We start from the raw sequence: 18,350 nt of genomic DNA on the forward strand, positions 1-18,350 counted from the left end.
CCCGTCTCTGAATATCTTCGATACACAAGCTCAAAGTAGAAAGTTCTTTGTATATTATGTGTTCTGCTGTTTACAAGTTTCAGTGTATACTGTAATGACAGGTGGTGCCTTTTTTTGCCAAAAAATGTTGAAACTCAAATTTGCAATTTCTTTTCCCTTTGATAGGTGCTGGATAGCTTGTTAGCTCAATATGGAACAGTGGAGAACTGTGAGCAAGGTACACAAACTCAAATTGCTTTCAGATTTATAGAGGGAAGTGAGTGGGAAGTGAACTTATTTTTTTTCTTCTGTTGCATTTTTCCCTCTAGTGAACACTGACACAGAGACTGCAGTAGTAAATGTAACATATGCCAATAAGGACCAGGCTAGACAGTAAGTATATTTTTGTTCACTTTTTTATAGCTTAACTCATAAATCTGAGTTCAGCATATCTTGCTGTAAAGTAGTATGTATATTTTTCTTCTGTTCAATCACACCTTACTAAAGTTTCTCCTCTTCAACTGACAGTGAATTGAGGTATAAACTAACTTACTCTCCTGCTTGTTCAATATTTGAAATCCAGAAGGCATGTGAATTCAGAACTGGATAAAATTATTGGCCGCAACTCTTCCTCTTCGAAGCTGATCAAAATCCCACTGACTTGAATAAATACCGTAATTTTCAGTCAGCGTTTGTGGGCTTTGGATCAGGCTTGTAAAAACATTATTTAAAAACTCTTAGGGTATGTCTACGCTAGCTCATTAATTCAAGCGAGGTAGGCAAATGAGGCAACCAGAGTTGCAAATGAAGCCTGGGATTTAAATGTCCCGGGCTTTATTTGCATGTTCCCGTCCGGTCGCCATTTTGAAATTTCACTAGCCCGAACTCACTGCCGCACATGTCCTTAGTTCGAATTAACTGTTACTCCTATTGGAATGAGGAGTAACAGTTAATTTGATCTAAAGACTTAGTTCGAATTAACATGTCACTGCCACGTGTAGTCGCGGCAGTGAGTTCAGGCTAGTGAAATTTCAAAATGGCGACCGGACAGGAACATACAAATAAAGCCTGGGCTTCATTGGCAATTCCGGTCGCCTCATTTGCCTACCTAGCTCGGATTAACAAGCTAGCGTAGACATACCCTTAGTAAAAGCTAGAGGCTTTGGTTTTGCCCTTGCATTATCATTATCTTCTGAGGATATGCCCTCTCCTGATTTTTGCAAATTTTGGTTAAAATCTCACCATAAGCTTGAATGTTTTTTGAGTTGGAAAGCTGCTGATGCTTTTAAACAAACACACACTTGAAATGATCCATTTGCCTTATCCTGATTATATGAACTATTTGGCTTTTTACATTTAGCATCTATTGCCTGTTGATTTATTTGCTTATTTATAGCTACAATTTTTGGAGTCTTTGGAACCACAACTGTCATATTTTAATCTTAAATTATTTTTTATAATTTCACTTACTGCATGGAAGAAAATTGTCTGTTATTTTTGTATTAAATTAGTCATAAGAATGTATGTATAATTTTGCCTTTCCAAGATGGATTGGGGAGTGTCTTTCCTGAGACATCTTAGATATTCCATTTTCGTATCTGGGGCATAGGCATGTTCTTTTACTTTCCTCTCTTAACCACGACAGTACAAAAAACATACAGAAATTTTGGGCTCTTCTTACTTGGAAATTCCTGCCACCTTGTGGCTAACTAAAAGCAGCAATTGAGATGCACTCGTACTTCTTGCAGTACTTAACATTATACAATGTTTTTACCAACCCATAATTTGGAAATTCCATTTTGTGCCACAGATTTTTAAAAATGTTCCTGGTTTTTTTTATGCTATCTAAACTTATTTCACATGTGGAACATGTGACATAAGCAGTTTCCCTTTAAGAGGAAGTGCATCAAAGATGCAGAAATTGAGTTTCTACTTGAATTCGCTGTTTAATTTAGTTCTCCATTCAAAACTTTCACATTTTAGGAGTCTATCTTGCCACGAAATTCTATCGTAATGATTTTGTGGTGCTCTTCATGAATGTCAAGCATCAAAAGAATAAGGGATATTGGAATCAAATTTAAACTTTGTCACATGCAGAGCATGGGTATGAGAATATTAGAAAAAATGTGTCAAAATAACCTATGGAATTGGGTAATCCATGCTTTGGATCTGGAAATGGTGACGTGACTTCCTGAATGTTTCTTATTTGTTGCTATTCTTGGAATTAGATGAAACAACTGGCAAGGCAACTGTCTTGCTGCTACAATGCTCCTGTATATATTCTGTATTAAAATACAATTTGTAAAGTTAATCACAAGTAGACATAATGATGAGCTAGCCAAGTCACTAAATCATTGGGAACGAACTTTGTTATGCATTGGGAGAAGACGACAACAAATATTAAAAACAGCTCATTTTGAAGCACATGGACTAGAGCTAAAAGTAAACTTTGGAGAAGGGGCTCAAGTTAGTGTTGGAGATCCACCTGTTGAATATTGAAAAATTGTGTGGAATTTATTTTAGGATAGCTTTTCATACTTGTATTTGACAGAAACCTAAAGAGAATATATTTTGTGGATGATAAGATATGGACTCTCAAATGACAAAAGGAGAGTAGCTTCCTGATAGAAAGTGTAATTAGGACTTAAATTTAGGGACATTAACATGAAGTTATTTTACGAATTGAGTAGTGGGTAAAATTTGTATTGACTAGTCGACAGGCAGCCAGCTAAGTCCCGGCTTGCGCTGGGACCAAATCCCACTGCAGCTCTACAATTTAAAAAGCTGTAGGAGCTGGACAGCCTGCTCCCTGACTCCTACTATGTTTTAAATTGCAGAGTCGCAGCAGGTTTGGTCCTGGACCTGGTGTGAGCACGGACTCTCCATTTAAAATGTTGTAGGACCAGGCAGGCAGCCTGGCTCAGTCGCTGCTCATGCTGGGTCTGACATCAAACCCTACTGCAGTTCTGTAATTTAAAATGGAGTAGGAGCTGGGGGGAAGGCTTCCTGGCTGGCCGTGGAGAGGGACTTCTGCTGGAGCAGCCTCCCTTTTCCCCCATGCTGCTGCCTCTTATAGAGACAGAAGCATACGGGGGGAGGCAGTGGGGAAATGGCACCGCCGAGATGGTGCTGGGGGGAACTGGGCTGGCAGGCTTGGAGCTGGCACAGGCACTGTGACCAGAGTCAACCCCTTTAAGGGCTCCAGGGAGGGGGGAGGGAGAGGAGTGTTCTTGACTGAGGCCAGATTGGCCATCAGGGCACCCTGGGAAGGTTGGAGGCCCCCTATTTTGAAATAAGTATCTACACAGCACTTATTTCGAAATTGGTGGTGTTCCTCGTGGAATGAGGTTTACCAATTTCGAAATAAGCCCTCTGCTATTTTGATTTAATTTCAAAATAACGAAATGGCTGTGTAGATGCTAGGATAGTTATTTCAGAATAATGGCAGTTATTCGAAATAACTTTGCTTTGTAGACATACCCTTAGTGAGTAAGCATAAGCTTATCGGGTAGTTGAATGGAGTATCAGCTACTCGCGTCCTCTCCCCCTCCCCCTGCTGCCTCTGTGAGAGGCAGGAAGGTGGGGGAACAGGAGCCGGTGCTGGGAGGGGGAGCCACCTTAAAAGCCAATTTCCCCCCAGCACTGTGTCTGCGATGCTGCCTCCCCCCCTCACCTCTGCCAGAGGCATTGGGGAGATGGGAAGGGAAGAGAAACGGGAGAAACAGGCCGAGAGGGTCTCAAGCAGCTGCTGTTCGTGGTGGCCCTGGCCACCACAAACAAGTTGGTGTCTGAGCAGCCTCTGTTGGCGGCACACAGGTCGGCTGCTGCAAATACTGGGACTGAGCAGTCCCAGCTCACGCTGGTCTGGGACGCTGCGCCTCTGCATTTTAAATGGAGTAAAAGCCCAGCGGCTCTTAGTGCATTTAAAATGCAGAACTGCAGTGCTGGTACTCCCAGAGCCGGGATTGCTCAGGCCCAGCTCGAGCTGGCTCCTGGAGCTGTCCCCGTTGCAGCTGTGCAGAGTAGCCCTTATCGACTAATCGTGTAGTCAGTACAAATTCTGTCGACTACACAATTTGCCAGATAACTGCAATTAAACATCCTTAGTTAGAGGTGTGTGCGTGTTTAAAAAAAAAATTCTTTGAGGCCTCTCGTGAAAATTAACTGTTGAAAGGGTATGCATGGCTTTTCTCTTTTATTGACCAATGTTGAGTTTCAGGTGGCTGGTTTTTGAAAGACAGCTGAAGTTGGCTACTTGAAACAGGTTCAGGTAATGGCTGGAAAATTAATGAACTCTGATTTCAGTAATATAATGGCGGTCAGTCTGAATATTAATGATAACTGGGCTTTATGAAGCTGCTTATGGCAATTGGGACACAACGGCTGATACTGGTTTCATGTTAAGGGTATGTTTAGGATAAAAAAAGCTCTTAGGTTGCAAACTGCTGTGAGCAGAGACTTTGTTTTCATATGTATTGAAAAGGGCTTTTTATAGCGGGGCCCCGATCCTGATTGGGATATCTGGGGGCAACTGCAATGCAATGCAATGAAATATAAAGCTAGCATTTAGTAGGGTTGAATAAACAAGCAATGGCTGATGAATAACGCACAAAGCTAGCCACGTTACAGCTGCAGCCCTATTTGCTTGAGTAATAGATGGAATTTTATAGTGCATTGCTTTGTTGAAGTGTGTATTGGCAGCAACAAATAGCAGTATGCATGTTGGTAATGCTGTATCACTAGGATGATATTGGACCTGTTCACAGTTGTTTAGAATCTTTAAAAGCGTTATTGTATTGAAATAAAATGTGTCTTGGTTTTAGGTCAGAAGTGGTCTTCTGAGGCTGCATTTCGTGTTACCAAAATGTAAGGGGAAATTGCCAAGTTAAGGTTTTTTTCTCTTTAGGTTGTGATCAGATAGCTCAGATATGCCTTGGGGTGTATCTATACTACAGGTTTTTTTTTGAAAAACGTGGTCTTTTTTCGAAAAAACTTCCCCTGTGTCTAGACTGCTGCCGCATTCTTTCAAAATTAAATCGAAAGAATGTGGCGGTTTTTTTCAACCGCAGTAAACCTCATTTTACGAGGAAAACTGCCTTTTTACAAAAGAGAGCATCCAGACTGCCTGGGTGCTCTCTTTCAAAAAAGCGGCTCGCTTTTTCAAAAGAAGAGGTTGCAGTGTAGACGCTCTCTTTCGAAAGAGGCTTGTAGTCTAAACAAGAGGCTTGGTGTTCTTTGTATTTAACGCTAGCCTGTAGTCAGTGCTGAGAAAGGACTGATGCCTTTTTTTCCTGCCAGAAGAAAATTGTTTCAAGAAAGGCAGTGTTTTGAACTTGGATAATAGCATACTGAGTAAATGCTGGACATCAAATCCTGGGTGGTACAAGAGTGGATAGGGCTGCTGTCAGGGGACTCATTACTTCTTTGCTGTGTGCTCCCTGAGAGCAGATCTGGGTGGGCCATTGCTTGTTGATTCCCAAAGGTCGTGTCATTTAGAGTGCCACAGCATTCCAGCTAGTCTCCTCTCTTGTTCTATGTTTATTTGGGGCCATTGGAACAGATGATAAGGACGTGAGAGCTGTCCTTCAGCTCTGTATCTAGCTCATCCTTTATAGCCAGTGCTGTCAAAGGTGTAGCCCAAGGCAAACTTTCCAAAGTGGCGTGCCAAAATTTAACCCACCTGCCTTGGGCCACGCCACTCTCCCGGGAGAGGAGGAAGGGGCTCTCTCCACAATGCACACCGCTTGTTTTCCTGCCCTGGGCTCTACTTCGGCTTTTCCTGTGGGGAGGGGAGGAGCAGCATTCATGCACTTATCCAGAAGCTGGATGCAGCGCAGCACCTCGGGGCTCCCCTCACAGGACACCAGCACTGGCTCCAAAGTTATGGGGGGAGCAATGCTGTATCGCCAGCATGGGCTGGGGTCAGAGTGGCTTCGGGGGGCGGGGGACGAGGGATGCAGGGTAGATGGGTGACAGTGGGATGTTCAGCCCTGCTGGAGGCGGGGTCCCAGGTACCCTAGCCTCCTGACAGGGGTCTAGGCACTTAGGGACTAATGTGGCTTGGGGGTAGGGGATCCCCTACATGTTTTCCTCTCCCTTCAGCTGCCATCTGGGCAGCACTCCTCTCTAGGACAATGATTCTCAAACGTTTTGGTCTGTGGACCACCTGGCTCAATGCAAACCTTTCTGCAGATCACAAGTTGCTAATGAAGCTCACCATTAATTACAGAATTATGCCTGAGCCATTTTGCTAGTGCTGCAGCTTAGGAGAACAATTTCATTTAAATTATTAAACAGATTAAGCATTTTAACTTTCTTGTGTTAGTTGATCAAACTCCATTTTAAATAAAGTAAAGTATTAATGTTTGTCCAACAGAAAAGGTTTCAGTGTTTTCTTTATTTAGGGAAGGGCTCGGGAAACTGTTTTTGGGTCGGGGGCCACTGACTCTCAGAAAAATCAGTTGGGGACCACACAAGTGAGAAACAAAAAAACTCCTCACAAAACCCCCAATCTTCACTGATGTGACCCCCCCTTCCCCTCCCAACTGAGACACCTCACACCTCTGGCACTCCAGCCCCAGTGGGCTAGGGGATGGGACAGGAAGGACTGAGGTTCAGGGCTTCCCAAAGGACAGATTTACTTTTCTGGTGTTAGTGCATTTTGTGGACTCCTTAGGCTCTGGGTTGGGGACAAAAATGAGGGGTTCAGTGTGCAGGACAGGACTGCCAGCGAGTGGGATAGGGATGGGGGGTGCAAGAGGGCATGAGGGTGCATTGTATGGGTGGGAGGTAGGGTACAGAAGCAGGCTTGGGGGTAAAGTATCTGGTCCTAGGACAGGAAGCAAGAGCAAGGCACCTCTGCCTTTGAAAAGTAGCAAGAGCTTGAGTCCCTCGCTCGCCCCCTGGTCCCCAGTGCTTTTGCTTTTGAAATGTAGCAAGAGTCCTGCTCTTGTTACACTTCAGAGGAGGAAGCACCTCCAGTTCCCTGCTGTGCCCCTGCTCTGTCTCCCCCCCCCCCGAGATGGTGCTGGGGGGGGGGACTGGCTTTTAATCCGGCTCCTGCATCCCCCCTTTGCTGCCTCTCTCTGATAGAGGCAGAAAGTGGGGGGAGGGGAGCGACTAGTTGAGTCACTGGTTCTCTCGCCAATAAGCATGTGCTTATCTGATAGTCGACTAGTCGCTTACATCCCTACCCCACCCCCTTGCTTCCCTCTCCCCAGGCTCCTCGCTCCATGCCAGTGGGGCTGGGGGGGGGCGGAGCAGCAGCGGAGTGCATGCAGGGGTGGGGCTGTCCTGGCTCTGTGTAGGGATCCTTTGCCACCTGGTAGAGGAGGATGGGGAGCCTGGGCAGCTCTCAGGGACACACGGGGGGCAGACATGAGCTGGGAGCCGGGTCTAGTTGGGGCTTTCTTCACCTTCCCCCTCCCATGCGCCTGGAAGCTGGAGCTGTTGCTCCAAGCTTTGTGGCTGTGCGGGACTCCCCACTGTGTGGAGAAGGGGCTGAACTCCAGCCACGGGCTGCGCATGCCACTCAAAATCGGCTTGCATGCCGCTTATGGCTCACATGCTGTATGTTGCCAACCCCTGGTGTAGCAAGTATCTGGGTGAGATCAGGGCATGGATGCATTAGCAGGTGGAGGTGATGTTTACATGCTAAGGGAAGCACTCAGAAGTCAGGCTGAGTAGTCGATCTGCCTTTCCGATTGAGGATTTGTTTGGTATTTGTTTCTGATGTTGATATCCATCGGCTGGTTAATGTAGCAGCAGCGACCAGATATGTGGTTTGGGGTTTTCTTTTTGTATTTTTCAGTCTTTTTCTAGCTAGACAATTCTGACTCTTCCTTCCAGATGCTGTAAGCCTACCTACTCTGATTCTTGTGTTTGCCATCTCAAGACAGGAGTCCTGAAACACATTATACCTGGGGCTACATATCTTAAAATAATTCCGGTAACTGATACTGAATGCTCCAGCCCTCTGCAAGCCTATCTCAGTAGCCGCATGTGAGCCCAGTGCTCTGTGACTTGCATTGCTGGCTTATTGATTTCAGGTAGAGTTGAAGGGAGTGATTTTCATCTGCTGTACAAATCCCATAGTGGCTTGGGACCTCCCTACTGAGAGATCACTTCTCCTAGTGCCATATTGATCCACAATCAGCATTGGTTCTGGAGCCCTTTTATGTGAAAGAGGAGCCCCTGTCAGATCATTTACCGCAAGGGGCATTCAACTTCCTACTTTCATCATTTCCCTCCTTGGTCTAAAATCATCCACGTTTGTTGACCCTCAAGGCATGCTACAGAACCCATCTCTTGAATCAGGCTTTTACCAGGGAGGGTCATTTCATGGGTGAATATTTGGAGATGGAGAGGAAGGGCTATTGCTTGGATCTGGTTTTATTGTGGTTGGTTATTTTCTTTGGCTTGGGGATGAATATCTGCTGGCTTTATTTTTTTAACTTACAGTGTATTAATTTTTGGCTACAATGTCTAGACCTTAAAGACACATGCTTTTTCTGAAACATTTGGTGTCACTGCAAAAATTCTTGAAAATGTCAAATACTATTGCAGTACTTGCTGAAAGGGGGTAAAACTAAGGTTGCTATGGGAACCAAACCGTGAAAATCCTGAGTTTTGTGCAATTATAGTCTGTTATATTTCTATAGTGGTTTTTTATGTTGAAAACAACTCATGCAAGAAATACAGGTACTTAAATACAGATTAATATAATTATGCAAAAGAACTCCTGCCATCCAAGACATTCATGCAAATGTGGACATTTTTTCTAATGTTGTAGATATGGGTTGGGTCTGGGAGTGAAATAACTTTCCCATATGGTCTTTGATGCCATCAGAACATCAGTGGATAATTGTTTAATCTTAAGACATCAAACCTAACAGGGGAAGGTGTTGGGTTGAGCGGTTAAGACTATTGTTCAGCCTACTACAGTGTAAGAGACAGAGCGATGGACACGCTTGCTTTGAATGCTAATGAGAAGACTATAACAAGACCTGCCGCTCTTTATTTGCAACCAAGAACTGTCATGAAAACATGATGTGCCTAATATTTCTTTAATTCTAACACAGGAAGCCACTTATTTCTGAGCAAGTTAACTGATTTTATATCTAACAGATTATGATCAATGGTCTCCTTCCTCCTCTTCTCATACTGTTTTATTGCCAGTCGCTGATGGAATACTTGTACTCTGAGCTTCTTGTCCAGTTATCACCCTTTCCCATTCTTGCAGTTAACTGGCATAGATTGTTTTATTTTTTTTAACTTAACAGACTTCATAAAACGAGTTGGGGTGTCACTCCTGGTGTTATTGGGTTCATTGCTCTCTACTTAGCTCTTCTGTCTCATCTTCTCCCCTTTATCTGCACCTCTCCATTTCCACTTTTTAACAGTTGGGTAGTAGATAATTTGTAGGGCAGAGTTTGGTGGGCACCTGTGGTATCTTCTGATACAAGTTTGTCATCAGCCTCCATGAAACAGGTCTTTCAAGTGAACTGTGCTGAGGATCTTGTAAGATTTGAGCTGAGGCTGACTAAGTAGCATTTGGCCACCTCATTTTTTGTTCTATTGAATTGGTGCATTGCTATGGCACTGGCCACAGAAATGCCAGGTGGAGCTGTTCTAAAGATGTGCAGCTCTCACTATTGTCCACTCTGCAGACAAGTGCTAAATATACATGTTGCGAAGGAACAGGGAACATTTTCATCCATCCAGCTCTAAAGAATGAGGTGATGGTAGTTTGACGGAAGAATTCTTCCATGAGTCTATCAGGGCCTGTGCTGGTGCTTAGGTCCGCTTTACCCTGACTTTCAGGGGGTGTGAATTTTTCACGTTTCTGAATGACGTAGTTAGGTTCTTCAAGGGCTTCTCTATGTCCATTACACATTAGAGGTGTGTGTGCTTGCTGTGTGCACTCATGCCAAAAGTTTTTCCCTGAGCAGTATCCGTAAAGGCATCACTGCCACCCCCTGGAGTGGTGCCCATGTGGCCTGGTATAAGAGGCATTGCCCACTCCTCACACCCTCAGTTCTCTCTTGCCACCAGTGTCCATGCACAGAATGTTTGCTGCTCTTACTGGCATTGCTTAGGCTTCATTCATAGAAACTTTAGTGCTTGTGAGAGTATTTATGCCGCGAGACAGGTTCCAGACCATATTAGATTTCATCACGGTGAGGTCTTGCGTTTTCCCTGATGACAGCCGAAGCATGCCTGTTCCTGCTAGGGCACATGGCAGCATGCACTCACCTGGTCTGCCATGCCAGGCTCTGCATGCGACCCCTCCAGCAATGACTGGCATCCACCTATTTCCAGGCCAGAGACCACTTGGATAAAAACATCATAATTAGTCCCTCGATGGATCAATCCAGAGAAAGATCCTGGAAGGAGTCATTCAACAGCCATGCTCCCTCCCTTGAGTAGGTGTTGGAGACCTCAGACATGGCCTGAGGAGCACACCTCTGGGTTCTCCAAACCCAGGGGTTGTGGACCTTGCAGGAGGCAATGCTACACATAGAATACATGTCAAATGATTCAGAGCAGTTCATTTGACCTGCGGGGTCTTCCTGCCACTCCTGTTCGGGGCTGGGGGGGCGGGCGGGGTGAATTTCCTGGGAAACCCGGCCTTGATATTCTACATTAACATGTTGAGGAGGAAAGGACACTCATCAGCTCTCTTCCAAGAGGTATTCCATCTCTGGGATGCCTGTATCAGCCACAGCATCCATCTGGAAGCTGGTCACCTCCCTGGTGTCAGAATGCCCTGGCACAGTGTTGCTCAACCCCCCCCTTTTTAATAAAGTACCCCCTTTAAAAAAAAAGTTATAAGTACCCCTACTACCTACAGTTTTCAGACGCACACAATTTTTTTCTACCATTGCAACATATTTCTTTAAACAACTTAATCGTAGCCGGGTGGACAATTAAATTTTGGGTGTAAAAGTTTTCTCCAAATTTCAGTTGTGTTGACGTGTACCCCCCCAGACTTCTCTTGAGTACCTCTAAGAGTACTCATACACTGGTTGAGAAACACTGCCCTAGCATATCACCTTTTTAGGGACTTCTCTCATCACAAGTGGTTGCTCAACCCAGAAGTGGTCCACATGATTTTCCAGAGCTGGAGAACTTCTCAAGTAGACCTGTTTGCCACAATAAGCTCCTTTGCAAAATGCCTTCCTCTTGTCCTTGGGCCAAAAGTCTGATGTATGTGTTCCTGCTGATCCCTCTTCTGAGCCACATCCTAGTAAAAATCAAGAAAGACAAAACACTGGTTATCGTGGTTGATTTCTAAATTAGTGGTTACAACTCACCAAAGAGATGTTGGCCAGTTCTTTGAGTTTTTCCACTCAGTGTGCTGTTACTGTTGAAAAGGGTAATGCTATGTTAGCAACTATTAGGAAAAAAGGGTAGAAAATAAATCTGAAAATATTGTAATGACACTATATAGATCTTTGGTGCCACCCACATCTTGAATGCTGTGTCTAGTTCTGGTTGTATCATATGAAAAAGGTTATAGTGGAACTGGAAAAAGGTTCAGAGGAGAGCAGTACAAATGTTCAGTGGTATGGAATACTCTCCCTATGAGGAGAGACTAAAAAGATGAGGGCTGTTCAGTTTTGAAAAGAGCTGACTTAAGGGATGGTATGATCGAGATCTATAAAATGATGAATGGCAGAGCAAAAGCACATGGAGAAGTGTTGTTTATCCTTCCCACAATACAAAAACTAGGGGTCACCCAAAGAAATTAACAAACAGCAGATGTATAGCAAACAAGAACTTCATGCAGTGCACAGTTAACCTATGGAACTCATTTGCATGGAACACTGAGATGGCTGGGTTAAAAAAAAGAACTAGATACGATAATAGAGAATAAGCCCACCAATGACCACCAAGATGGTCAGGGAAGCAACCCCATGCCCAGGATGACCCTAAACTGCCAGAAGCTGTAAGGGGAGGACAGGACAGAGCCCTCCAGCTGTCCTGGTCTGGACACCTCCCCTGATACACTGGTACTGACCACTGTCATCAGAGACAGGATCCTAGGGCTAGATGGACCATTGGTCTGGACCAGTATGACTGCTGTTACGTTGTTTGTTAAATGGATGTTCTATAACACAGTGTTACTTCCACTCTATGCTCTCCTTGTATATGGGACTGAGTGAGAAATGCTGTTGTAACGGCTCTTTCTCCTTTTGCCCCGAAACAATGAGAATGAGGAGGAAAGTGGGAACTAGTGGAGCTTAGTGGGAGAGTTCTGGAGTAGCTAGTTAAGAGAATAGCTACAGGGGGAAGGTGCTTTTGTTTAAAAAACAATCCAGATAGTTACTAGCATTTGAAACACGATTTAGCAATTAGTGCAAATGCATTTCAACAGCTTTCTATTGTGCCAGATAGCTATTGTGTAATCTGTGTACCTGTCTCAGTGGATTTCTTGGCCAATTTTCTTACAGGGTTGCAGCATAATTGGTTGATATGATTGTAAAGGTGTTAAACTGTCTAAAATAGGTGCTGAGTGGTATTTCAACTCCTGTTGGCTAGCTGGGTTTAAAAAACATATTTTTGTCTTAGGTTTAGTCTACACTGCAAAGGCTTTGCCAGTTTAGTTCTATTAGCATAGCTAATACTAGCAAACCCTCAAGCGTAGACATGGCTTATACTGGCAGAAAGAGTTAATATGTTAATACAGTTAAGCCTCCTGCCTGATTTGAGATAAACTAACAAAAGGAGACATGGCTAATGTCATTCTGGGAGGTGATGCTCCTACCCTGAGAGGAGAAACGTGTCTGCATGTACGGTAGGGGACTGCGCTGATGAAGCTGCGAGGGCTCAGGCTTCAGAGTGTAGGCATACCCTCAAACTAGACAAGAGCATATTTCTTTCTTTGTGAATCATGCTGTGTCTGTGTAACTGTGTATCATGGATCTTGGGTTGTATAAGACCTGATCTATGTTTAAAAATGCAGTCACCATAATTGTGGCACTCAAGTGAGAAAAATCCACCTCTCTGAGCAATGTAGCTATGCTAACCTAAGTCCGGTGTAGACATAGCTAGGTTGGTGGAAGAAAGCTTCTGTTCACTGAAGTACTGTTGCTCAGGGAGGTGGAGATCCTACAGTGTTGGGAAAAGCTACTAGTGCACAGTAGTCTGTCTATACACTATGGGGTTTACAGTGCCGTAGCTATGCTACTGTAGTGTGGATAAGACCTAAGAGTAACTTTCAGTATAGGTATCAGTCTCTAGTTTCATTCATGCAGTTTATAATGAGCAGAAGCCCGTAACTGAAAGATGTTTCATTTCACAAGGACCCATGTGTAATTCTTGTATTTTTCCCCTTCATAACTATACAGAGCAATAGAAAAACTAAACGGATTCCAGCTTGAAAACTATTCCTTAAAAGTTGCATATATCCCAGATGAAATGGCAGCACAACCACCCCCCCAACAGCATCCACAGGGGAGACGTGGATTTGGACAGCGGGGTCCTCCAAGACAAGGGTCTCCTGGTGCGACCACAAGGCAGAAACCGCAGTCGGATGTTCCATTGAGGATGCTGGTTCCCACACAGTTTGTAGGAGCCATTATTGGGAAAGAAGGAGCAACTATCAGAAATATCACAAAGCAGACACAGTCCAAGTAGGTCGTTCTGCAAAATTGTGTTATGAGCTATCGTTTTTCTTTGTCTGTCATCTTGTCATTCTCGCTACAGCCAGCAAAAGTCTTTAAGTTCTTTCCCTTCCCTCTTCCCCAAAATAGTTCCCCAAAGTTCTGTGGCATATTTTTTCCTCCTAAACACATAGCCAGTCAATCCCCTCTTTTCTCATGTGTAAACTTAAATGTTCCCCCGGGGGTTGATTATCCCTTTTCATGTCTTCCAAGATATTTCTGGGGAAAGCTTGGCTTTGCAGATAGAACACATTGCAACTTACTGTTGGATAAAGTGTATGAAACTAGTTCATCAAGTATCTGCCATGTCTTGACTCCTCTTTCTAGAGTACTTGGGCTAGATCTATAATAGAAACTTTTGTTGGTATAATGTTGTCAGGGTTTTTTTATGACACACTGGAACAGAGTCTTTGTGTAGATTCATTTATACTAGCACAAAGTCCTTCTGTTGGTATAGCATGTTAAGCAGCACCTATAGTGGAAGGTTATTTTTGGTATAACTGTACTGGCAAAAGGAAGTGTGGACTAGCTAAGTAACGTCTCAGTTACATTTCTAGAGATGTTGTTTTGGAGATTCGGTGTTGGTATTTTGTTGAGATTGCCCCTGCAAAGGTGTTGCCTTGCCAACTAAAATGACAGAGTCACTCTAGCAACCTGTTTCATGGCTTATGTAGTAAAAGAGCAAACTAAAAGAACTGTGTTCAACAAACAAATTAACAAGCTGTGTTTCAGAGCCACCTTCTCTCCATGGTTTTTTTTTTTCATATGTTAACATTGGCAGACTTACTGCTCTTTCACAGCTTTGAATGAAATTAATAACAATAGAATGGTCTCCAATTTCAGAGGTGTTTTTTCACTTCTTAGGGGGTTAATGGTTAAGTTTTATGTATAGAATGTGCCTTTATCAAAGAGTAGCTTTCAGGAGACTGGAAGGGCTTTAAGTTAGTGATTGTGAAACTATGGTCCATGGACCATTGGTTGCTTGTGGAGTGCTCTCTGGTCACGGCAGTGAAGCACCTGTCAGTCTTTAAATAGGGATGCATCCTCCTAGCTCTAGCCCAATCCAGGGTGCTCTCACGGCTTGTCAAGGCTGTTTTGTTTTCCTGTCTCCTCATGTTTAGTTAGAGTTTAATGTTGTGGCTTTTGTGCCCTCCTCCCTCTGTTTCTTGAGCTATGTTTACACTGCCATATGAGTTGGCATGACTTGAGTTGCTTCTGCCTGTGAAGAAGCCACTGGCCTGAGCATTGATATACATAGTGTTATGTCAACAGGAGAGCTGCTTCTTGTTGGGTGTGGATTAAGTAAGTCAACAGAATAGCTTTTCCCCATTGGCTTAGAGATTCTGCATCGGCTTAGGGAGCTTATAGTGGTGTAGCTACACCAGTCGAGTATGGGTGTGTTTTAACCTTGAGGGATGGATTTTCTAGGGGCTTGGAAGGGAGATGAGCTGCTGATGTGCATTATGTCATGGAGGCCTTGTCGTTTCAAAAATAAGATGGGCATTATTTCACATCAAACCCTGAAATTAGTATTTAACCAGATGTTAATGGAAAAGGCTTATAGTAGCCTAAAATATCGTGTTGTTATTTTTAGTTAAGCGGATTTAAAATACTGAAAGTGGACTGATAAATTCTATTTCTCAGACCAGCAAGAACTAGGAACGTTGCCTAATGAATGTTAAGGACTAAGGCTATGATTTTGGTGCGGACATCACAGCATTCATGTATTATAATGAAGCCTGTGACTCCTTGCAATAGCAGCTCCTGTGGGCCTGGTTTCCCACTCTGGACATCATGACTTGGCCCATGTGGTCGCAATGACATTGAAGTTTGGTGATGGAGTTGGAAGGCGGGATGTGACCATTCTGAGTGGTGCTGTGACCTAGTGCATGGGATTGCAGTACTCAAGAGTTGGGTCTAGCGCTCCGCGGAACAGAAGGTGCTGCTTTCAGGGTGAGTGAGAGGTGGATTTGCTTTCCTCTTCTCACCAAGATGGGTTCACGCACAGATGCTCATTCAGTGACCTTTCTGTGACTTGGGGTTTTCCCTGAACCTCTACTGTGAAAAAGACTAAAAATAGGCTTACTCACGATCTCTGAAAAGGGCAGAAGAGAGCAGTAATGCTGACGCTGGCCGGCAGGTGAGATTTTAGAAGATGCTATCTGCCTTTTCTGTCACTGTGGGGAGGGGTACACCACAGAATTGTCACCTTTCTCTCCTTCTGCCTGACACTTGCTTTTGTGGACTCTGCACAAAATACTGCAATATGAACCAAAACGAAACTTTCATATCCAGAAAGTGTTGACAAACTGGAGGGAGTTTAAAGAACAGCAGCAGCAATGATTTTAGTGCAGGGGTGGAACCTTCTTTCAGTCAGGGGTCACTGCATCACAGAAAATTCAGGCAGGGAACACATGAACATGAGAAGCAAAACAAACAAAACATCTCACTGACTTGGCTCCCAACTGAGAAGAAGAAGAAGAAAAGACACTTCACTTACACTTAGCTCGGTGCTTGAGGACTCTGCTTCCGCTTCAGCCCCACAAGGCGGTGCCAAAGCCTGGGGTCTTGCTGAGGGGCTGGAGAGCGAGCGTGGGCTCAGCTTGCTGCAGAGATTAAAGGAGGGAGCCCTGAACTGTGCCACGGGCCAGACCAAATTAAGCCTGGAGCTGGTACTGGCCCTCAGGCCATAGGTTCCCCACCCGATGTAGGGGTTTGGAAGAATTGACTCAGCCTTCAGAAAAGTGTAGCTGTGCACCAAGGTGAGAGTGATTTGTAGTCTGCAGGTATTTGCAGGCCAGGAATAATTCATATCTTGACTAGAGTTACCCTTTGTTTGTGGTGCAGAATGGAGCCTTGATAGTGGAGCAAGAGGATGTTTAGAGTGGTACAAGGGTTATAACTAGAAGAAAGGGGATGGCACCAAGGGTATGTCTTCACTACCAAGTTCTGTCACCAAAAACTGACTTTTTGGTGACAAAACAGTGAGAGCATTAACACTGCAATGCAACTTTTTTGGGGGAAACACCCAGTTTCAGGGACAAAAATGTTCCACCCCAGGAGAGTGACTTTTTTTTTCTTTTCCCTTCCCTCTGTTGTCACCCAAGAGCCAGTGTAGACTCTGTTGACAGAACTGGCTTCGGCCAGTATCCTACAATGCCTGCCTTGAAGGCCCTGATCTCTGCTACCTTGCAGGCATGCATCCCTCTCCCCTTTCAAAGCTCCAGGAAGTTTCTGACAGCTGAGTGAGCTGCTCCCTTTGGGGAACAAAGAACAAATATTGGAAGGTTCCTGTTCTGCCCTGCACTAGGAAAACAGTGGGAGGCTGGCTGCTGCTGCAGGAGGGGGACAGACTGCTGTGCTGTGTTGACATTGCTCCGCATCAAGAGAGCTCACAGAACTGCTCACAATGCCGTCCTCAGCAGCTGCAGATGCGGTGGGAGAACTCTGAGGGAATCCTAAGAAGTGTAGGGATCAACTCTGCCTTCCCACAACACTACAGTGTGGGATACATGCCCAGAGTGCATTGCTGTGACCCCAATGTGGATATGATCTGTTGACAGAGGGAGCAAGTATGTACACCCTCTGGCGATTATTGTTTTGTCGACTGTTGATTGTCGGCATAAGTTTTGTCAACAGAACTTGGTAGTGTAGACATAGCTTGAGAATAGGAACTTTTTAGAGGTGAAACCCACGGAAATGCCATGAACATTAGTAGGATGTAAACTAGTTTTCTTAACAGAAGTGCTAGAATACTCCCATCACTGGGGAGATTAAAAAGTAGGCTAAATGAAGCACTGTAAGGAGGAATTATTCATTTGTGGAGGATGTACTGGGTGACCTAGCAGCTGTTCCCTTTCTAATTTTGTGATAAAGCCAAGTGGAAATTAACACAAATCTCCCCCAAAATATGTTTGGTAGAATCTAGTGGGGAAGGGAAAACCTACCTTCTAAAGTGTTGAGGCATATGCAGCAAAAACATAATGTGTATTTTTTTTCAAGGAAAATAGTTAACTGATGGTTTGAGTTTTATGTGGCGGTGGTAACTGTATTTGTATACTTCACCAAATGAAACCTGGATTTTGTTTTTTTAAATATCCATATTAACTCAAACTGGATTGATAACTGAGATCCTACATCCACAATAGATCAAACGCTTACAGCTACTGATTTTTTCTTTCTTCAAGAATTGATATTCATCGTAAAGAAAATGCAGGTGCTGCTGAGAAACCAATTACTATCCACTCTACTCCTGAAGGCTGCTCAACAGCTTGTAAAATTATTATGGAGATCATGCAAAAGGAAGCTCAAGATACCAAATTGTAAGTAAAAGTCTAAAGAAAGCAAAATTCCAAATATTGTTTTAATGGTGTTAAAGAAACTTGCTTTGTCAACAGTTGAAGAAGAATCTTTTCTGTGTGGCCAGTAACAGTATTTAACTTTTGGTTTAAAGGATTTAATTTTATTTCCAGTGCTATCCTTTTGGTTTAGTTAAAAAAAAAAAAACACAGTTCCAGGTGTTGGTTGCATTTTGGGTTTTTTGTTGGGACAGCCTGCAGTGAAATTCAGGATTTCATGAGCAGTTTTAATGTGGGGAGATTTTGTATGAACTTTCACAAAAGGCTCTATGTAGACCCATTAGTTTTCAACAACAAAATGCTTGCTACTTCAATCTGTGACTTCTGTTGAGTTGCTAAACTACAA

At 43.9% G+C, this 18,350-nt stretch overlaps 1 protein-coding gene across 1 annotated transcript in view; it reads left to right on the forward strand.

Moving 5' to 3' along the window:
* The window catches only part of IGF2BP3 (insulin like growth factor 2 mRNA binding protein 3), a 179,633-nt gene that overhangs the window by 114,053 nt on the left and 47,230 nt on the right, over positions 1-18,350 (forward strand). The window contains exons 5-8 of the mRNA XM_075922211.2: positions 166-217; positions 309-372; positions 13,332-13,616; positions 17,834-17,968. Coding sequence (XP_075778326.1) covers positions 166-217; positions 309-372; positions 13,332-13,616; positions 17,834-17,968 — 536 coding nt within the window. The remainder of the gene's footprint in view (positions 1-165; positions 218-308; positions 373-13,331; positions 13,617-17,833; positions 17,969-18,350) is intronic.

This window comes from Pelodiscus sinensis, chromosome 2, assembly GCF_052426305.1.
Source record: "Pelodiscus sinensis isolate ZL-2025 chromosome 2, ASM5242630v1, whole genome shotgun sequence".
Lineage (NCBI taxonomy): Eukaryota > Metazoa > Chordata > Testudines > Trionychidae > Pelodiscus > Pelodiscus sinensis.